This window comes from Rhagoletis pomonella, unplaced genomic scaffold, assembly GCF_013731165.1.
Source record: "Rhagoletis pomonella isolate Grant_MI unplaced genomic scaffold, Rhpom_1.0 Rhpom_scaffold_00007, whole genome shotgun sequence".
NCBI lineage: Eukaryota > Metazoa > Arthropoda > Insecta > Diptera > Tephritidae > Rhagoletis > Rhagoletis pomonella.
This window is the reverse complement of record NW_023458561.1, coordinates 45,046,292-45,068,135: the sequence shown is the minus strand read 5'-3', so window position 1 is coordinate 45,068,135 and position 21,844 is coordinate 45,046,292. Positions and strand designations below refer to the sequence as shown.

The 21,844-nt window shown below is 35.0% G+C and overlaps 1 protein-coding gene across 2 annotated transcripts in view; it reads right to left on the bottom strand.

Annotated features, from left to right (window-relative positions):
- The window catches only part of LOC118742894 (NACHT domain- and WD repeat-containing protein 1), a 65,794-nt gene that overhangs the window by 22,641 nt on the left and 21,309 nt on the right, over window positions 1-21,844 (bottom strand). For both annotated transcript variants that reach the window (XM_036475312.1, XM_036475313.1), the window contains exons 8-15: window positions 19,134-20,052; window positions 18,387-18,599; window positions 16,107-16,324; window positions 4,687-4,833; window positions 4,250-4,550; window positions 3,838-3,961; window positions 3,507-3,618; window positions 2,131-2,313 (exon numbers count right to left, since the gene is read on the bottom strand). In XM_036475312.1, coding sequence (XP_036331205.1) covers window positions 2,131-2,313; window positions 3,507-3,618; window positions 3,838-3,961; window positions 4,250-4,550; window positions 4,687-4,833; window positions 16,107-16,324; window positions 18,387-18,599; window positions 19,134-20,052 — 2,217 coding nt within the window. The remainder of the gene's footprint in view (window positions 1-2,130; window positions 2,314-3,506; window positions 3,619-3,837; window positions 3,962-4,249; window positions 4,551-4,686; window positions 4,834-16,106; window positions 16,325-18,386; window positions 18,600-19,133; window positions 20,053-21,844) is intronic.

Here is a 21,844-nt window from a genome sequence, read left to right as displayed (position 1 = left end):
TAAAATAATCTTCATATATCGGTTCCATTTTTCATATATGTACATATTCGATCTTTTAAAAGTTTTTTTTAGTAATCAGCATATGGGGCGTGTGTGATGAAATTTGAACTTGATTAATACATTTTTAAAAAGTATGCAGCACAAAAACAAAAACAAATCGATTTAGTAGTTTTCCAAATATCTTGAGAGCGGGGCGAGAAAAAGCATGAAAAAAATCACACAGATACACATTAAAATTCTCTATGAAAAGAAATATTAAAAAAATTTTTTTCTCGAAAAATTTTTCACAGACAAATTTTTTTGATAAAATAAATATTTTTGAAAATATGCCATCTCAAAAAAAAAATTGAAAAAAATCACAATGTAGCTCTGAGTATTGCGCAATATTTAAGTATACTATTATGGGGAGCCCTCTACAATAATTTGAGTTATGAATTTTTTTTTTACACCGAAGTTGAGTAAAATGAGTACATTATATATTTACAAATATTTTAATTTCTTTAGAGTTCTTTTGAGTATGCAGTTTTGTAGCCCATTAAAGTTTTGTGTAATAAAGTGCAAGTTTTAAGTGATTGCAAAAAAAGTTCAAAAGTTGCCGTAGCTTAATTTATTATATTAAAATTTAATGGACTACAAACTGAATACTCAAAAAAAAATTCTAAAAAGATTGAAAATTTTGTAAAAATTCATAACTCAAATTATTGTAGAATGCACTCCATAATACTATACTTAAATATTGCGCAATACTCAGAGCTATCATTGTGATTTAAAAAAAAAATTTATTGAGATGGCACATTTTCAAAAACTATTTTTTTTTATAAAAAAATGTGTATGTGAAAAATTTTTCAAGAAAATTTGTTTCAAAATATTTCTTTTCATAGAGAATTTTGATGTGGGTATGTGTAATTTTTTTCAAATTTTTTCTCGCTCCGTTCGCGAGATATTTGGAAAATTATTAAATCGATTTGTTTTTGTTTTTGTGCTGTAAAGTTTTTAAAAATGTATTAATCAAGTTCAAATTTCATATTTATTTATTATTTATGTTTATCCATCAACCCTAAAAATTTGCAACAAATCAAACACATGAAGTGTGAACGCCGTCCGTTTTGGTGTGGAACACCCCACATACATCAATTATATAGTCTGCATGGAGACAATGTGAGGGTTATATATGTTGGCAATTGAGAAGCAGAGTCCTCCTAGTGGAAAATTGGAAAATGTTGAGAAAATACTTTTCTACAACAAATGCAGGGGCCCTAAAGTGGAAATGGATTTCGGAGGAACTGTCTCTACTTGGAACCAATATGCGGAAGTTTTGCTGTCTCAGCTTAAGCGGGGATAACACGATTTGTAAATTTGTATAGATTTGTACATTTTTTCATTACAGAGTGGTGTTGTGCGGAAAGTTGCTATTGAGCTGAACTCATTATTTCCAGAAAACACCACTCTGCGACTGCCATAGGTTTATTATACCCATACGCCATGTTGTCCATAAACTGAAGCACATCTTTGATTGTAATCACTGTGCGACCGTTTTATGGCAATTAAGTCCAAATGTTGGAAATATTTTTTGAAAGTATGCAAATCCTGTAATAAAACACACGATGGATTTGCAAAACTGAGCTCGTATTTTTATTTTATGGCCTACTAAAGTTTTCATCCTCCGGCTCAAGTAATTTAAAAAAAAGAGGAAAAAATGGATAAAATAAATGTTTGAGCGAAATTAAAGCATAAGACGTATATAGTAAAATTTTATGGGAAATATTTTTGAAAATCATGTTAATCCATTAGCTCCCACCTGAAAGGGTCGTTTTAACCTTTAATTCAAGGAATCCCTCAAAATGAAAATTTTATACTTCAGAAAATTTTGTTTGCGGTCTTCTCAGCCAAAAACTTCATGCCCTGAAGTAAAAGTCACTAAACATTAAGTAAAAAAATCTATGCGAAGAAGGATTAAAGAACAAAACCCCATTTTAACAAATTTTTTTGAAATACTTAGGCCGGGACAACAAAACTTTAGTACAAACAGTAAACAGTAGTAAACAGTGTTATATACAGATTTAAATAAAAACCTGCTTTCATGCCACAATAATAATAATTGCAATAAAATCAAATGATTAAGCTACTTACCGAGTCACATGAAATGTCAATTCGACGCACGGGACTACACATATGCATGCTGTTCAATAGTCTATAATCATCCAGAGACCACAAATAGATTATTTTATCTCGACTCGAGGAGATCAGTACATCACAGGCGTTGCTGACTTTAACAGTTGTCACCGCAGCGCGATGTTGTGTAATTCTGTGTAACTGCGCAGCAGAGAGGTTAAAGAAAAATATACAGTTAAGTTTGTAAATAAATATGCAATAGGAACAAATGGGTAGGAAAAAAAAATTATTTTTACCATTTTACTTAGTTATAATCAAATTTTATATGTACTTTTTCTTTGTGAATTATATTTTTAGCGTCATATTTTTGTTTTGTACCTCCAGCACCTACTACATAAACTTCAAGTTTGTGCTTTGTCCATTAACATCAGCACGCCATATCCGTGCCATTGAAAGGCAAAAAAATAAAAAATAGCTGTCGTGTGCAGTTAGTGCTGCTGTTTTCGAGAATGTCATAAATGTACAAATAAAATTTATTACACTTCAGGACAATAACAGCACGTCAGTTACGTAAGGACTTCAGCGTTGAATATGTTTGCCAGTATCTAAATATTTATGTATGTATGTGTATCTGTAAACATATGTACATGTCAGAATAGTGAAAAAACGTGAATATGCATTTGATTTATATTCCTTCATTTCTAACATATATGTAAAAACACACATACATATGTATATATGCAAAAAGTCCATTAGAAATACATTTTAAAATTCTCAACACAAAAAATATGAGGAATTGTTCATCTATAATTTGATCGAATCCAAAACAAAAATGCATCAAAATGTGCATCACCGAATATTACTCAATGTAAAGCCAAAATATGGCTGCGCTCTATTTGAACCGCTGAACTTTTCTCGAGGTTATGTCAAACATGCGCTCCACATAGGGTCCACACTCATCGAAAATACGAGTATAATTTAAAATTGAGTTGTGTACATGGGATGTTTCACAGTCAACTATCTAAATGATGTTGTATTTAAGAATTAGAATCGGTTTTTTTAGAGGATGCTAGTGCCACTAAGAAAAAAATTCAATGGTGTTTTTTATGGAAAATTTGAAAAGAAAAGACAAGTTCAACGTTCATGTTTTATAAAGCATTTCGAGTTTTATTTATAAAAAAAAAAACGATTTTTAGGTGTTTTAAAATTGGTCCAGCTCATGTAAATTTTATTATTTTTGCGAATTATTTTATCGAAAGTCTTGAAGTATATTAAATTTTATAACTAAGACGGAAAATTGCCATTGTTTTTTTCTTTTGTATCGCTAGTGGTGCACTCTAATGTACATAGTTTAATTTGCCACCACCGCCATTCTGATTCACATTTAAACTTACCAACTGTCCACTATGTATATCTGAGATGGCAATTGTCGAGTCCTCACTGCCACTAATGGCCAAAGTATTATTGACACCAGCTGCGACACTCGCCACAATTCCCGTATGTGACCTAAAAGGTGAAAAGAAATCAAAGTACACAAATAAAGGAATGATTAGAGAAAGAGAAGCACAATTGAATGACAACTCTCAACATACAACATCAATTTGCCCCGAGATTGACACAACTTACGAAATTAAATCGCAAAATAATTTGGAGGTGAAATTATATGACAAGCACTGTGGATGGGCGCACTTCAACAAAAGCTCATATATGTATGTGTGTACTCACTTGATATGCGTCTTCAGCACACGCGTTGTCACGTTCCACACCAATACGGTGTGGTCCTCGGAGCCAGTCAGCAAAATATCAGATTGTGGTGCGACCAACAGACACGTGACTGCGGCAGTGTGGCCTACAAACAAAAGGGGGGCAAAATGACATGAAAAGTAATTTACACAAAATGCTTTTTGCTTGTTGGCTGGTTACGAGTAAACAACCAGGAAAATCGAGTGGAAATCAATTCAGCTGACAATTAAATTGTAATAGGTGCGTGTTTGGCTGCAGTTAAGTGGTTACACTTAGGTGCTATGTAATTGTGCAGAGTTATTCGCAGTTATAGCATTCGCTTCCACTCCTGATGCAGTTATATAAAGTGCACACACTCATACAAGCACACATACATATGTATGTACATACATACCTTTGAAAATGTGCTCCAATGAGTTGCTCATTATGTGCCACAATTGCACATCACCCGACTTGGTTGCCAAGATGAGATGCTGCTTAGTTGGCGACACACAAACATCACGCACTTGTCCAGTGCCCGTCACTGTCATTACGCGTATCTGCGAGGGCAGCGTAGCAGGTAACCAGCCCGTAAGTGGCACTAGTAATGGCACTGTATAGCCATCACACCAGGCGGTCGCTGAGCGCACCGTTATGCTCAGTAATGAGTTGTCGTTCTCGTCGTGTTCGCTGATTGGACGTAGCCAGGAGATGAGCTGGTAAAAAGGAAGGAATGAATAAACAAAATATTGTGATTTCAATAGCGATAGCTATCACTGCTGTCATTGTGATGTACTCGTACATATAAATGAATGCTTTAAGTAGAACTTTCTTATGTACTTAGTTACAAACCTGTGAGCCAAGCTGCATGGGATCACGTGTGAGTACATCACTTGACTTGCGTATTGTATAGTAGATAAGTTCGATATCCCGATCTAGCAAGTAACAGCGCACATGCTCGATGAGGCAACGCAAATAACTAATTGAGACTGTTTGGACCTGTAAAAGAATAAGACATTTCATTGTACTAAATGAGGGTTTACATTTATCTGGAAGTACAGATAATTTACATGAAAATTACAAAATATAAACCAGCCAGCAGTTGTGGTATTAACCAAATAATAAATGTACCTAATATAAAGATTATCTTAGGATTTAGAAATTTATGGCATGTATATTATGAAAACGGCACTTACGGAAGTAGTATGGGTAACTTTTCGACGGAATATAGCCATTAAATAGCCGTAGTTTTTTAATTTTTACTTTTTTCATAAAAAATAATCCCAATTTTAAATTTTACTTTATTCGATCATAGGCCGTTAAAATGGATACTGCGTTTTAAATATATGTACGTTGATTGAAAATGCCGAAGGGGGTACACTTCGTACCTACTAGGTTATGCGGCCTACCACAAATCCTCTTATATAATCTTGCTGTGCCTTTACCATAGACCTCCACACCAAATTTCAAAGTCATGTGACTTAAATATGGTTCCGAAATAATAGCTGATTAAATTCACGCCTGGTAAATGGTATGTTCGAAACCGTAGCATTTACTGGTGCAAAATGCAATAATTGCCCATTGATATGAATAATAGACCTTTATATACTAAATAAATTGCTTAATTGGGCTTTTTATTCTTAATATAGAGTTACTCTAAAGATTTTCTTCAGGGGATTTTCTTGGATTTATAGGCGCTTTATGATAATTTTTTTTTTTATGATTTCGTCACAACTATTCGCAACGCTGAGAAAAGTAAACCTAATTTTGGGTCGTAGATTGCGGATCTGTAGACCATTTTTCTAGATCAGGTATTTTTTTTTAATACATTTTCATTTTAATTTGCATTGCGAATGAAAAAAATTCAAACATTGACATGGATAATGCTGCTCATACGCCGTGTACGAGTATGTCCGTGTACGGCTATGTACGATATGGCGTATGTGTAACATTATTTCCTACTCCTGTTTTATACAAAAAGCTATTGAAAATTTTCACTCGACCATTCGTAACTTGTTAACTAATCCTTAGATTTTCACCGTTCATGATTTTTTGGAAAAAGAAAAGGCTTTAATACGAATAAAAAAAACTACAAAAGATTTGTTATTTTTTTTATTTTATTTATTATTATTACTGAAAATTTTTTCAGAAAACTGAAAATATCTTGACCTGTTACGGAAAACGGTATACAGACCCATAATCTACGACCCAATATTCAGTTCACGCGTTTCGCTTTTTTGTCATTTAAATATTATTCTTGGGTAAATAATGCTTCTTTTTAATTAGTTCATATAAAAGCTACATTTAACATACGTACATACATACATATGTTACATGCTGAAATTTGACACAATACCGTACTCACGGCGAAAAGTGGCAGGAATCGGAAAAGGGGGCGTGGCCCCTCCCAAAAGTATTTACAGTCTGAATTGGTATATGTTTAACATATTAGTCAGTGAGAAACCGTTAGAAATCTCATCTATACATACAAATACTAATGTATATTTTTTATAAATGAAAATTGAGGTTCCTTTCTCAGTCTAATTTCGAAAGCTACTGCAGAAATTTTGGTGGTGGACTTCAAAATTGTCATTTGCACAAAGGAGTCAATATTGGTGACAAGCAAAATTCAAAAGTGTATAAAACAAGTAAGAAAGCCTAAGTTCGGGCAGAGCCGAACATTAAATACCCGGCGCACGTATTAAATATATGTTTTTCGCCTTACCGAAAGCTACGGCTATATGGTAAGCCGGGGCGTATCAATTTTGAGTAAATTAGAGTCCTTAGATTTCGAAATTTTGAAGTTTCAAGCAGTTCTGAAATTTACCGTTATATGAGAAGCGACCGTTATTTTAGTCCGATTTCAATAATTTTCAACGGTTTGCTTATATGTGGCAAGCACAATAACCACACCGAGTTTGGTACAAATTGGTAGAACGGTTACTGAGATACATATATGTGATCATAAGTGGGCGGTGCCACGCCCATTTTCCAAAAATTTATCACAAACGTATTTCTTGGTAAAGAATTGTTGCAAGCATCAATTTTGAATAAATTAGCTTCAATATTTACTGATTTATCGAAGATTTTGTATTTCTCTAAATTACCGTTATATGGGATGTGGGCGTGGTTATCGTCCGATTTTAAAAATTTTAGGCGATTTTGTATGCTGTACCAGGGCCGACAACTGTGCCAAGTTTGGTAGAAATTGGTACAGCGGTTACCAAGATATACACATGTAACCATAAGTGGGCGTGGCTACGCCCATTTTCCAAAAATGTATAATATTATTATTTTTTGCCAAAAAATTATTGTAAATACTAATTTTGAGTGATTTATCTTCAGTAGTTACTAAAATATCGCAGTTTTCGTATTTCTGGAAATTACCGTTATATGGGAAGTGGGCGTGGTTACAGTCCGATTTCGCCCATTTTCAATAGCAACCTACCTTGGATTAAGGGAAGCCAACATACCAAATTTCGTTGAGATATCTCAATTTTTGCTCGAGTTATCGTGTACACGGACAGACGGACAGACGGACAGACGGACGGACAGACAGACATGGCTTAATCGATTTCTTTTTTTATCCTGATCATTTATGTATACATTTGTCTATATCTATCTCGATTCGTTTTGGCTGTTACAAACAACCGTTATGTGAACAAAATTAATATACCCTTGTGCACAAGTGCGCTCGGGTATAAAAAGGATGTCGAATTTCGACAACTGGGCGATACTCGTACATATAATCCGACGTTTATTATAGCAGACTAAGAAGCCATTTTACAAAGAGAAAATATATTCACCACATGATGGTAAATTTCTGCAATGCAAAAATGTGTTGAGAAGAAGTGCAGCATGTGGTCTTGAACCTGACTTGCCATGGCAAATGCAAGTGAAAAGAGCAAATATAGAATGTGCATTCACAGGTAGCTAAGTACATACTGAATACACTTGTATGTAGTTACAACTGCTTAAAAAATAAGGTTGCACAGCGCTTACTTTTTTTCTGAAGGTACCATTTAGATGTGAAAAAATTGTATGAAAATATGTACTTAGGTACACATGTAGGTAGAAGTTGACGATAAAAATGAAAGCAGTAATCTTTTGACCTCAGGAAATAATGTGCATGAGTGATGCATGGAAAAAGAATAGATAGGCAAAAGTATACTGCACATACATACATACATACATATTTGCATATAAAAAGTAAAATACATGCACTTGTATATAATTTACATAATTGGTACGTACGGAAAGTTTCTTCGACAGATATCATTATCGAAATTTTTGCTCAAATTACCACCGCTTCGTTATCGATAAATTAACTGCCGCTGCCATTAAGGATAAAGCATCCACATCATTGTCGAAATGCATATACACATATGTATGTGTGTATGTTATTGAAATTATAATTTTTAGAGGTATTATCGATAAAACTGTTGACACAATTAACGATTATATTATTAATATCGATGCAAGTACCGATAAAATATCGATATATTGGTAGATAAACACAGGTACTTTACTAAAAAAAAAAATCATCGTTGAAGATACTGACGATATAACTGTTGATATAATCATCGATTAATTGAACTATCGACGCAATTAACAATGAAACATCCAAGTAATTTTGGATATTTTGTAAAAATTTAAATCATTTGAAATATTATCGATAAATCCGTAATACAGTTATCGAGTAACTGAACTATTATCGATAAAACATCGATATTGTTGTTAGCTACCATTTTATGTATGTAAATATATTTCTTCGAATTAATCATTAATATATTATCGATAAAACTGTTGATACAATCATCGATTATTAAAACTATTGATGCAATTAGCGATAAAAAGCCGATGTTATTGTTGATATATGTACGCACATATTTTGTAGAAATTACCATTGTTTAAGTATTATCGATAGTTAAAGATGACATCAGCGGTAAAAGTTCGATAGTATTATCTATGATATTAATATACGTGTACACCAAAGTTAAAACTGTTATATTTATCGATAAGTCAATGTGCCTACATAAAGAGTTATTGATAGATTTTAATCATATACATATTTATCGTAAGTGTATTTTTTTTTTTAAATGATTATAATTCGATATGAGTATCCCTTGTGTTACTCCTTCGTTTCTCTACTTTTTAACCGAGTTCAAAAAAAAGAAGACTGCATAACTTTGGTTCACGTCAAACGATTTCGATAATTCATTCTCAATGTCTTCGAAGTGATCCCATACTAATTTGGTTTAGATCCGATTATTGAATCATGAAGAAATTAACGGCACTCATAAATTTTTATATGAAAATTGAAGTCGGATTTGTTTTTCGCTTAAAAATTACATGTAACTTCTCGTTTCGATATATGGGCGGATGAAAAATTTTCGGCTGATTTTTTTTTTCAGGCGAAACTCAGGATAAGGGAGACTTTATAGAAACAGATTTAGTGAATATTATTTTCAAAGTTGCAAGTATTTTTTAACATCCTAATTTATCTTCAACAATAAAAAAACACAAACATGTCCTTTTCTTTTCTACAGAAAAATGTTGCCTTCTCAGTGCCCTCTACGCACAAATACTAAAGTGCACTCCCTTTAGAAAAGGCAACAGTTTGTTTTAGAAAAGAAAAACGCCATTCATCTGCCAGGTTGTTTAAATCAAGCACCGAATAATTAATCCTTAAAAGTGTATTAGGATTACGAGTACTTTTTATACAGACAAAAAAAAAAAAATACGATCGCGGCATGTTAAGATATGATTCTTAACAGTTACAACGAAAATGAAAAAAAAAGTTTTAAGCAATAGATAGGAAAAAGAAGTAGCCCTTTAATTTATTCACAATTTAACTATACTTTATAAGCAATTTTGAGAAACAGAAGGCACGAATTCAATCAGCTCCTAAGTGGTTCACGTTTTACGGAAAAAAATGCAGCCTTTCTGCTGCATTATCTTCATCGTTTCTATGGAGAATAGCACTGCCAACTTGACTAATTGCGAGCGGAAGCAAGTCTAAAATTTTAAGTTGGTAAAAGGAATCTAAATTGAGCACTTTTCTTAAGAAAATGAGAAAACAAAACGATACTCGAATAACGGTTAGAAGCAGATGAAAAACTTTTGTTAGCTACATTTCCGTGCTGCCATTTAAGTTGAACAAAAGCGGGCGGGAGAGGGGGCGAAGAGTTAAGGCAGCCGCAGCAGCAGTGGACTATGTAAATGCAACATTGAGACAGTTTCAAGTGTAGAAACGAATGCAAGAATGCAATGTCAGCGTCAAGTAGCAGCGAATGTTAAAATAATAATGAAAAAGAGGAAGCCGGCGAAGTGTAATGCATAGAAGAGAAAAGTTAAGATATCATCGTTTGTAGTAGTAACTATGTCTGTGCATATCTGCAAATGCAGCTGCATTGTAGTAAGGCGACTGGCCGTATGATGAATGTGGGTCGTAAGTAAGTATGTAAATAAGTATGTACATATCCCTGGGTAAGCTAGAAATTTTTGTGTAACTTTTACGTGTACACAGCTGCAAGGCTTTGTAATTGGCGCGTAAACATGCCGAGAATACTTTAGATAAAGCTGCATTTAATGCATTTCGCGAAATTAAAGCTGAAGTAGGGAGGTGAGAGCAAAAACTTGCATCAATAGAAATGTTGCGAATTCAGAACAGTAATGCTGAATGCATGAAGTTAGCTTGTGACGAGCCAGAGTTTAATTAATAATTTAAAGTTTGTGTAGAAAATTAAATTAAGTTCTCGTTTGTTTGAAGAGAAAGAAAAACAAACAAATACAATATAAGATTTTAGTGGAGCAAGGTGTGTAAGAGGGTGTGCCCGAGGAAAATGTCAGCCATTTTTTGTTGGTTAAACATGCAATTAAAGTTACGATTGCATTTATACTTGCGCTGAAATTATAATTAATTAACCAAGCGCAAATAAATTAATTTTAGTTGTTCAGCTTTTGTAAAAATGAAGGATATTTCATCATTGTTGCAATTTTTAAATTATGCAAGTGCCGAGTAAGATTGTAAATTCTTTCAAAACGAACAACTTTTATGAGGAAAAAGTAATTCCAATCGCGCAAAATCGAAAGATGCCGACCTTAGATCAGAAGAGTAACTGCTAAGTTCATCGCAATTTTTTTAAAGGACATCTTGTCGGTACAAACTTGTGGAGAATGAGGAGTTATGAAAAACCAACAAAAAATGGTTTTTGTGAAAATTTGGTACAATAAATTGCCGCAGGGAGCTCCGAGGAAGAAAATTTACATATATTTGTACTTAAAATAACCACCGAATTATTACTGTGAGCAAAAAAAATTGGTTTCGAAATTTTATATTTTTTTTGGTATTCGGCTGACTTGCAATTTTTCGAAAAAAATAAAATTAGTTTCTAAACATATGTATTTCTTCCAAAATATCACCTCGGACGATAGAAGAGTCTAATAGTCCATTTCCACCAAGCCTTACCTGCAGTTTACGCCTTTTGGAAAACGCATACTACAAATCGAAGGAGTTAGTTGTTCATATTAAGTAACGGGTGATTTTTTAAGAGCTTGATACCTTTTTTTTTAAAAAAAAACGCATAAAATTTGCAAAATCTCATCGGTTCTTTATTTGAAACGTTAGATTGGTCCATGACATTTACTTTTTGAAGATAATTTCATTTAAATGTTGACCGCGGCTGCGTCTTAGGTGGTCCATTCGGAAAGTCCAATTTTGGGCAACTTTTTCGAGCATTTCGGCCGGAATAGCCCGAATTTCTTCGGAAATGTTGTCTTCCAAAGCTGGAATAGTTGCTGGCTTATTTCTGTAGACTTTAGACTTGACGTAGCCCCACAAAAAATAGTCTAAAGGCGTCAAATCGCATGATTTTGCTTATTTACGAAGCCATTCAACCAGAAATGAGCCTCATCGCTGAACAAAATTTGTCGATAAAAAAGCGGATTTTCTGCCAACTTTTCACACATTCAACACATTTCGAACCGAACACTGATTTTGGTAATAAAATTCAATGATTTGCAAGCGTTGCTCGTTAGTAAGTCTATTCATGATGAAATGTCAAAGCATACTGAGCATCTTTCTCTTTGACACCATGTCTGAAATCCCACGTGATCTGTCAAATACTAATGCATGAAAATCCTAACCTCAAAAAAATCACCCGTTAGAAGCTAACGAAAAAAAAAAATTGAGAAACAAACCTTGCCGATCCCTTTTTGTTAAAATTATTGTAGCTCATTTAAGCTCCTAACTGCAGTTAACCATTTGGTGGAAATGGGCTATTAGCATTAAAGGTTTACTTAAAAATATTTAAAAATTTTATCAGCAGAATCAAAATAATTAAATTTTTGGAGGAATTTTGAAATCAGTCCAGCTTACGTAAATCTTAATATTCTTCCGCAATGTGTTGGCGGAAATTAATGATTTCGGTGGAAAAAGCGCAACATTTTATTGGCGATACATCCTAATGTATATTTATAAGTTGAGTGAGAATTCAAAGAATGAGAAAAGCTTCCGGACCGAAAATAGCATGAATTAGTTAAACATGAAATATTAATTACAGCAAAAAAAAAAAAATTTCGATAAAAATATGGATATTGGTGTCGATAAGTGTATCGATAAATCTAAATCGTTCGAGCTATCGATAGTAATCCAACACTACTAAGTATTAAGCTTGAAATTGATGTTATCGATGAATAAATTAAAATCGAATATATAGACATATGTTTTGTGTGCGATCTGGAAACCGATAAATCGACCAATATGCCCAATAATCCCTTTACAAGAAGAGTTGAAAAGTAGCGAGATTAGGTAAGATAATTCTTAGTACATGCTTTTGCATTAGATGCATATTTTAAAATTAGGTATAGCGGAACATATATATTGCGAGCTGTCGTATCGTCATCAGTCTCCAAGTTCCTAACATTCAAAGCGTTGAAAGTTCCTAACATTCGATGGTGGTTGTATGTGGACGAGTTGAAGTACATACATCGTTTAAAGTGCAAAACCGCGTATCAACAAAATGCAAAACCGCGTATCAGAAAAATGCAAAACCGCGTATGTGAAGCTGTAGAAATTATTTTCTAGAGCATAAAAACACTCATATTTCAAAATGGTTTACTTTTTTATAAATCAATCGCATTTCTGGCTAGTATATTCCACGACGAATGGATAAGGATTTAGCCAAGAGCTTGTGTGAGCAAATCCAATTTTTAGCAGCCAATGTCAGTTACGCGGTTTTGCAGAATGACGATATGCGGTTTTGTACTTTAAACGACGATATATTTATTAGTCCTTCTTTACCCAGTGCCGAAAATTGAAAGATATGCTCTGACATTTCATTTTGCCTTTGGGGACAAATGAATTCGGTGCATAAGAGAACGCAAGATATTGTAATAACCAGTTGGTAGCTACACCATGACATCATAAGTTTCGAAGAGGACTTGCTGATGTGTCGTCTCTCGCCAGTCCGTTGGCGACTTGAGCCCCTGCGATGCGGCAGTGGTTTCGTACATATGTATGCTGGTACTACTGGAAATATGCCACTACTACTTGCATCTTTGAAAGGCTTATAGGCCTCTTCCTCTGAACGGGCGTTGTTCTTGGCAAAGATAGAATTGGGCGACGACTGTGCTCACGTCAAAGGATTCCAACAGAACTGCCTCCTTTGAATTTGCAATATTAGTAATTCTTTATCTAATATATAAAAATCTCGTGTCACGGTGTTAGTGGTCGAACTCCTCCGAAACGGCTGGACCGATCTTTATGAAATTTTTTGTGTATATTTGGTAGGTATGAGAATCGGATGTAAAGTATATTTCATACCGCTAGGTGCAGGGGGCGTGGCACCTCCCATACAAACCGAATATTTCATACTGCATATCTCTGGAAGTGTTCATGGTAGAGTACTCTAACTTGGTATGGAGATATATCAAACCAATCGCATACTCATGGAGAAAAATTGTGATTATTGGAAAAGGGGGCGGGGCACGTCCCATACAAACCGATTTTTTCATACTACATATCTCTGGAAGTGTTCATGGTAGAGTACTCTAACTTGGCATAGAGATATCAAACCAATCGCATACTCACGGAGAAAAATTGTGGTTATTGGAAAAGGGGGCGTGGCACCTCCCATACAAACCGAATTTTTCATACTGCATATCTCTGGAAGTGTTCATGGTAGAGTACTCTAACTTGGCATGGGGATATATCAAACCAATCGCATACTCATGGAGAACAATTGTGGTTATTGGAAAAGGGGGCGTGGCACCTCCCATACAAACCTAATTTTTCATACCGCATATCTCTGGAAGTGTTCATGGTAGAGTACTTTAACTTGGTATGCAGATATATCAAACCAATGGCATACTCATGGAGAAAAATTGTGGTTATTGGAAAAGGGGGCGTGGCACCTCCCATAGAAACCGAATTTTTCATACTGCATATCTCTGGAAGTGTTCATGGTAGAGTACTCTAACTTGGTATGGAGATATATCAAACCAATCGCATACTCATGGAGAAAAATTGTAGTTATTGGAATAGGGGGCGTGGCACCTTCCATACAAACCGAATTTTTCATACTGCATATCTCTGGAAGTGTTGATGGTAGAGTACTCGAACATGGTATGGAGATATATGAAACCAATCGCATGCTCATGGAAAAAAAATTTTGATTATTGGAAAAGGAGGCGTGGCACGTCCTATACAACCGAATTTTTCATACTGCATATCTCTAAAAGTGTTCATGGTAGAGTACTAGAACATGTTATGGAGATATATGAAATCAATCGCATACTCATGGAGAAAAATTCGGACTATTTGAAAAGGGGGCGTGGCACCTCCCATACATACCGAATTTTTCATAATAAGTACCTCTGGAAATGTTCATGGTAGAGTACTGGAACTGGGCATGGCACCTCCCATACAAGTCAAATTTTTCTTATTGAATATCTCTATAATTACTCTTAGTAGAGTACTGGAACTTGGTGTGGTGATATATGACATTAATTGCATAGTCATGTAGAAAATATGGAGCTATTGGAAAAGGGGTCGTGGCACCTACCATACAAGCAGAATTTCATACTGCATATCTCTGGAAGTGTTCGTGGTACAGTACTGGAACACTTCGTGTGGAGATATATGAAATTAATCACATGCTCATTGAGAAAAATCGGCTCTTTAAAAAGGGGGCGTGGAAAAGTAATCCACCAGTTGGCGCTGGAGTTGAGTTAGTACTAAAAATTTTTTATGATCCGGTTTGGCGAATATTCAAAACATGTATTAGAAACGGTAAAGGCAGTCCAATTGCAAAAAAGAGCTGGTAGGTGGTGCTGAGGTCGAGTTATTACTAAAAATCTAAAAAGTTAGAAAAGGTGCCGTAAATGTCAGACTAAATCGACCCGTTGCACTATTGAGTATATCGAACTCTCCTGTGTTACGATTGACCCAATGGATGTGATTTGCCAATATTATTATGCGTTAGAGCCTCATTCGAAGAAACCAGGGTTGAGTTGTGCAGTGGTAAATCTCAAGTCACCACCTGTCGAAATACCTTAAAAGCCAGTTTCATGAAAGCAATTTAATGAAAATTTATTTTTTTAATTGAATTTAATACCTGACAGAAAAACATAATTTTTCACTTAAATTACTTTCGCGAAACTGGATTTTAAGGTATTTCATCTCAGTTTATGTATGTATATTATATTTCTGTTGAACAAGGATACGTATTGATATTGAAATTGCCACCAACTATAAGATAAAGTTTCTAGGGCACATTCACTATAGATCCGGCTCATTGTGGCCACCAGGGAACTTCTCATGGACATAACACTTTCGTTCGGTTATTTAAGGCGGCAAACGACCACCAAACGATAGTCTTAGCCGATGAATGTGCAGTACAAATCGTAAATGTGGATTGTTGGAGAAACTGTTGTACCAAAATGTTTAAATTAAAAATCTAATTTAGGGCGGGACGAAGTTCGCCGGGTCTGCTAGTTTTATTATATAAATCTTCGGCATGATTTATAAGATTACGCTTAAGAAACATAATAAGTTGAAAAAAATTGCGCAACAAGAACCGTAAATGTTTTAGTGCTTTCTTGGCTTGAAAGTCGTAAATCTTTATTTAGCTGTTCCTATTGAAAATGAAAGCCAATTTTCTGCTTCAAGATTTATTATTTGCTGCAATAAATTTAATAACTGTTGCATATATGTACATACATATGTTTGTAAGCATATGTATATACTATATAATTTTGCTTCCACTTACCGCTGCCAAAAGGAAATCAAAATTGCACACGGCTATCTGCTTAAATTTCGCTATATCATCGGAACGCATCAAATGATGCCAACTCTCCTCCACATGTCGCATACTGTATGAAACATCAGCGGCAATGGGATTGTAAAAGGTGGATGTGTCATCGTTGTGATGTGATGAAGCTTTACGCTCTGATGCTGAAATGCTTTCCTTCTCCTTTTGACTGATTACTGAAAGGATGATTAAAAAATGTGGATACAATTTTAAGCAAATATAAAGTATGTACATACATACGTAGAAGAATAATATGCTCAAATGTGAGGCTCTATAAATTTTGCTTGGGAAAAATTTTATTGTTATATATAAGTATGTGTAAGCGTGATTGACTCTGTCTTCTCAAACCGGTTTCCACAGTTGTTTTTTTTTTGCATATTTTCAGGCGCGTTTTTTTTTGAAACATTAATTTTTTGATTATGGAATTTTGTTTTACTAAAAATTTAGCTATAAAAAATTTATTAATTTTATCCTAAACACTGGAAAATCTTCCTTAAGCTTGATTGACCGGAAGCTAACTTTTTGTCTTGACTTATGCTTAACTGCCCTCAATATGAAATTTTCCGTTATTTGGGAACCACATATATTTAATTAAGAAGTCCATTCAGAAAATTTTTTCAACATCAATTAGAAGCACAGGTGAGAGTTGGTAGTCGGAAGAATTTATAATCCGAATATTTGGAACTCCGGATAGTTATTTGTGTAGCATTGAAAATTGTGTAATCCGAATTTATTGGAACTCTATAGTCCGTCTCTCCTAGGTTTCACAAGTTTTCAATATCAAAATTCGAAAGCGAATATAACGAACTATAGAGCAAAGTTTTGCTACATATTGAGCTAAATTTTGATTCAGAATTGAGCGTGATGCATTCTGTTCAAATATGCTACTTCTTTAAATTTATAATTCAGAATTCCTTAATTACAACTTAAACAAGTATGTAGCAATACTTCGATAATTCCGCGTACTAGAAAAATGGAATAAAGGTATTACGGAATATGCAATAAAAGCAGACAAAATCGGACGTAATTCATATTTATTTTTAAGTAATTTTTATTTTCCGTATATGAGCCATTCTTTTTCATATCAGACAAAAAAATTTAGCGTCACACTTTCGACTCGCTTAACTTTTTTACGGCTTCTCTATATGAAATAAGCTACCACGTATTCGAGGAACTTTTATTCTTCTTTTTCTTCGGAGAGATGATCTGTCATAGTTCGAATTTTTTCGTGATTCTGACCATTCATGTACTTCTTCAAATCGTTAAATGTATCTCGGATTCCTCTCATCGCAGAGACTTCACCTTAATGTCGTTTTAAAGCTAAAGAAACAGGCTTAATATTTTTATGTAAAAGATGGTGGATTGTCCTTAAAGCTTTTAGCTTTAAACAATTGAACTTTTTGAAGTTGATTTACATAGTGAAGACCAATAAACTAGGGATATACCATCGTAATACCTGATTAGTTCTCTATGAAAACGGGCATTTTTCAATAACTATTTTTAGAATATTTTTTTTTATGAGGAGATTTTTTTTGTGAGTCAAACATTTTTTCAAATTTATTTTCGAAAACTTAGGAAGAGATATATTTAGCAAGGTGTTAACAATCGGGTTTTTGCAAAACTCTAAATTTTATTGCGTATTCCGATAGAAATTTGAAGCGAATCGGAGACAAATAGACTTCAAAAAGAATGCCTCATATGAAAATCCTTCCACAACACATTATTCTCCTACCATGTCAGAAACAACAACAACGAATATAAGAACTTTTGATTTACATTACATACATTTCAGATATCTGGCTAACAGTAAGTGTTATCACTGTATGAGAAATATGTAAAATAAAACCAGTTTTTCTTAATTTGAAAATTTAGAGCCGGTTTTTTCCAGATTGCCATTTTTCAAATAACTCGTGATGTCGGATCTTAAAGTAAGTGGCTGTCGGCCAACTTCATTGAAAGCGACTAGTTCAAAGGCCATTTAAAAAATTCAACTTTCGTATTCATCAAAAAGTTGAACGCAAAGGTGAACTATGTAAATACCAGGGGTGTATGGCGAACTTTTGTTCGTTCGCATGTAAGGTGGTAGCATCTAATGCACATGTGTGCTTTCGATACTTCTTTGTTTGCGTTTTTGCTCTATTCGTTTAAGAACTCTTTTAGCAAAGAGCCTACTGCATAAATTACATAAAACATATGCATGTATGTGTATATAGAGGTAAAGTAATATTCAAGAATCACCTGAGTGTTTGTCACTTTCTCCCGATGCATTTTCACTGGTGCTGCCATCATTCTCTTCATTTTCCTGCTGAAAAAATATATTGGCGATAGCTATGTGCATCGTTCGTGTACTATGCGCATCCATATAACGGCTTTTTGAGAGTTCAGCGCAGTAACTGTGACGCCACTCTAGCAGAACTTTGCCAGACATGATTTTATCACGCAACAAAAATTCTAAAAATAAAAAGTAGTAAGAAACACATATTGTTCTTAAATAGGTGATTTGTATTAGCGCGGGTCAGTTTTTTTTTTCGAGTATGCGCGTATAGCACAGGAGGATTCTACGTGTAATTCTAAGCAAATTTTCTGAAGAAACCATGGGTCTAAAATCAACTTGGAGTTTGCCGAATTGCGAAAATAGGTTTCGAAGAAAATGTGAAAATTTCCACTGTTTCAACCTCTGGTGGTGATTTTAAGAAAAATTGAAGTACAGAAATGGATTCCTTATATTAGTTTGTAGTATGTTTTGTACAAAATTTAAGCACTTCTTTACGGCACTGCAGCGAAATGATAAGAAACTTTTTTCGCAATTTGGCAAACTCCAAATTTATTTTAGACCCAAGATTTCTTCAAATTTACCCGCCCTAATGTATATACATACATACGTACAATATATATGGAATAGTTAGAACTAAATATGTTGAAAATTGAAATATGTAGTCGAAAAGTAATAGTCGCCTCAATTCCCCTCCCTTTACCCATACTCACTCATATCACTGTGTATTTGCTTGAAGGTAGAGAAATTGAAATTTCCTCTCTCCGCCTCAACGAATGCCTCTGGATCGTCCGTGAGCATCAGCAGCTCGAGCAATTCCGTTTCCGATAAACCAAACTCCGAGCAAGTAATATAACCAGCTAAGCGCGCTACACATTTCTTGCCATATCGCGCCTCAAGCCGTTCAAATTCGTGCGCTATAAAATCCGTAAACGATATATCCGGCAGGCCAGCAGCCACGGCCAGTGGCTTATGCAACTCAGTGCGATTTTCCTCAGCAGTTAAATCGAAAAGGAACTCTGCCGACTTGAAGCGATCACGTTGCATTGGTGTGAAGCGCAGCTGATCAATTGGTGTTGTTGTCGAGCAGATGAGTTGCACATTCCATGGCAAAGAGGTGGGCAGCCATGACAGTGCCGCCACCACGTCACAGTCAAGCGGATTTAGCAGTTGTAGATCGTCGATAAAAATGAAAAATATATCATTACTCATATCCTCGATGCGACGTAGTAAATTTTGGAACCAGCTGTTGATGTAGACCGGATCGAAGGAAGCATCTTTGGGTAAATAACCTTCGGGTATATTGTAAATAATGGAGATTTGCTGACAAATCACGCGTAATAATTCGAGATTGTAGGCAGAGCGCGGTGATGCGGCAGCAAAGCGCATAACGCGATAGACGCGTGTCGAATTGAACCAATCCTTACACTGGTGATACAAGTTCACCAGGAGCGCACTCTTGCCGCTGCCATGGGGGCCATAAATGAAGTAGGGTGCATGACGACTGCCATTGCGGAAATTGGCTAGCAAATTCTGACGCAAACGTCCCGGCACACGACTCGAAGCCAAAGCAACGGCATCATGATGTTCGCGAAGAATGCGCAAATGTGTGGCATGCTCGTGGAAGATTTCCTAGAAGTCAATAAAGAGAGAAATGTGGAAAATTAGCAACCAACGTTTGACTAAATTTAGTAAAAGAAAAAACTACTGTATTCCTTTTCCTCATACTTTTTCATTGATACCTTTTTGTGTAAAAAGTGAGGAAAATTACTTTTTTACCCTTCACACCTGCGTCGTTTAATTTGTAAAAATACGTACTCTCGGTATTCTTCTCTCGCTTCCTTTGCAATTGCTTCGTATTTAATGAATAAAAAGTAAAAAGAAAAAACAAAAACTGGAGAAGCTTTGCACATCTGAATACCCTCAAGGCTATTGGCACACTTTGCATCCGCTTACTTCCGCAAATTGCACAATCAGGCAGCGAATTGGAAACGTGCAACCAATACTACTTTTATCTACTTTATTACCCAGCAATCCCCCCCAATACGTTTGCCCCCCCAATACTATGTATTTAAACGGCTGATGAGTGGAAAGAAAGAATTGCAAGTATTGAAAATATGTTATTGTGGCTAAGTGAAGTCGGGTTGGGGTTGGGATGCTTCAGTTTTAAATGCGCTGCGACGTTGTTGAAGACTTAAAAAGCGGAGTTAATTAAAATCGAGAATGTGCTGAATTCATATGAATGAACGTTGAAATGCTAAAATATTATCAAAGAAATTTGACCCATCTGGCATAAAAAGTTTTCTTAAGAGGCTGCCTTGGTTTTATTTAGCTACGCAAATGGATTTTAGATACGCATTTAATTATAGAAATGAAAAAATGTGTAAAAAAATAAAAAAATAAGTAGGTATCTTCCCCTAGGTTGATAAGTCGCATTTAGACAAGAAGACTCAACCCGATATGTTGGCGATGCTCAAGATAAGTGGTGCTCAACGTCAGTGTAATCAATTTGTGCGGTTGTGTTGAGGCGCAGCTTTAAAAGCTCTTGTAACATTTTTATATAACATTTAACATTTTATCAAAATTTATTTCACCCTTCTTCCCTGCGTATATTTACAAATAAAAAAAGCTTATCTTGCTCATTAGCATACTGGGTCCAACCTGCGCGCCGAGGCAAACAAATATTTAAAGTTACATTCGTGTTGAGTGCAGAGTTGGATTTTGTTTTCTTTCTATGAGGCCCAGGGAAACAGTATTTGAAAAAGAGTTGCTCTTTTTACTTAATTTTTGCTCAGTAAAGTAGGCTCTTTTAACTGCTTTATTGCAGAGGTAGCGGCTGCACTTGAACACTGATGACGGGTTCAAATCTCTTGTGTAACTCTTGATAAGAGGCGGAGTTGGAACTAGCACTGAAGCTCAACTCTTCAGAAAACCTTTAGATAGTCCTCCCGATTTTTCTATGCCTGCGTAGTTTGCAGTCCAAAAAAATCAATCAACGTTTATATATACAACAAACACAGGCTTCGGCCTCGCCTGCAGGACCAGCAGACACGAGGCTGTTGCCCCATTGTTGAAGAAAAGCGCTTTCTTTGTTATCTTTTCAGACAGTAAAGCGGAGATCAGGGTCCTCTCCACTAGGAAAAGGAGTGCTTCGATACTCTTCACCCCTTGGCAGCAATGACCAATTTTTTATTTTTATTTTTATTTAAGTTTTTTGTTTTTTGTCGGAACCAGGCTCAAAACAACGCGTGCAGAAAACTACACTCAGACTACATGCCGTCCATTGTATTGTTTTCATCTCCCTTTTAATCTGTTTTAAATCTTCATTATTTACGAATAAACCTAAGCAGATTGTTGGGTGTTAAAGAGCTCAGGTGTTCGCCTCTCAAGACATCGCGGCCAAATATCCCATACCTAATTCTTG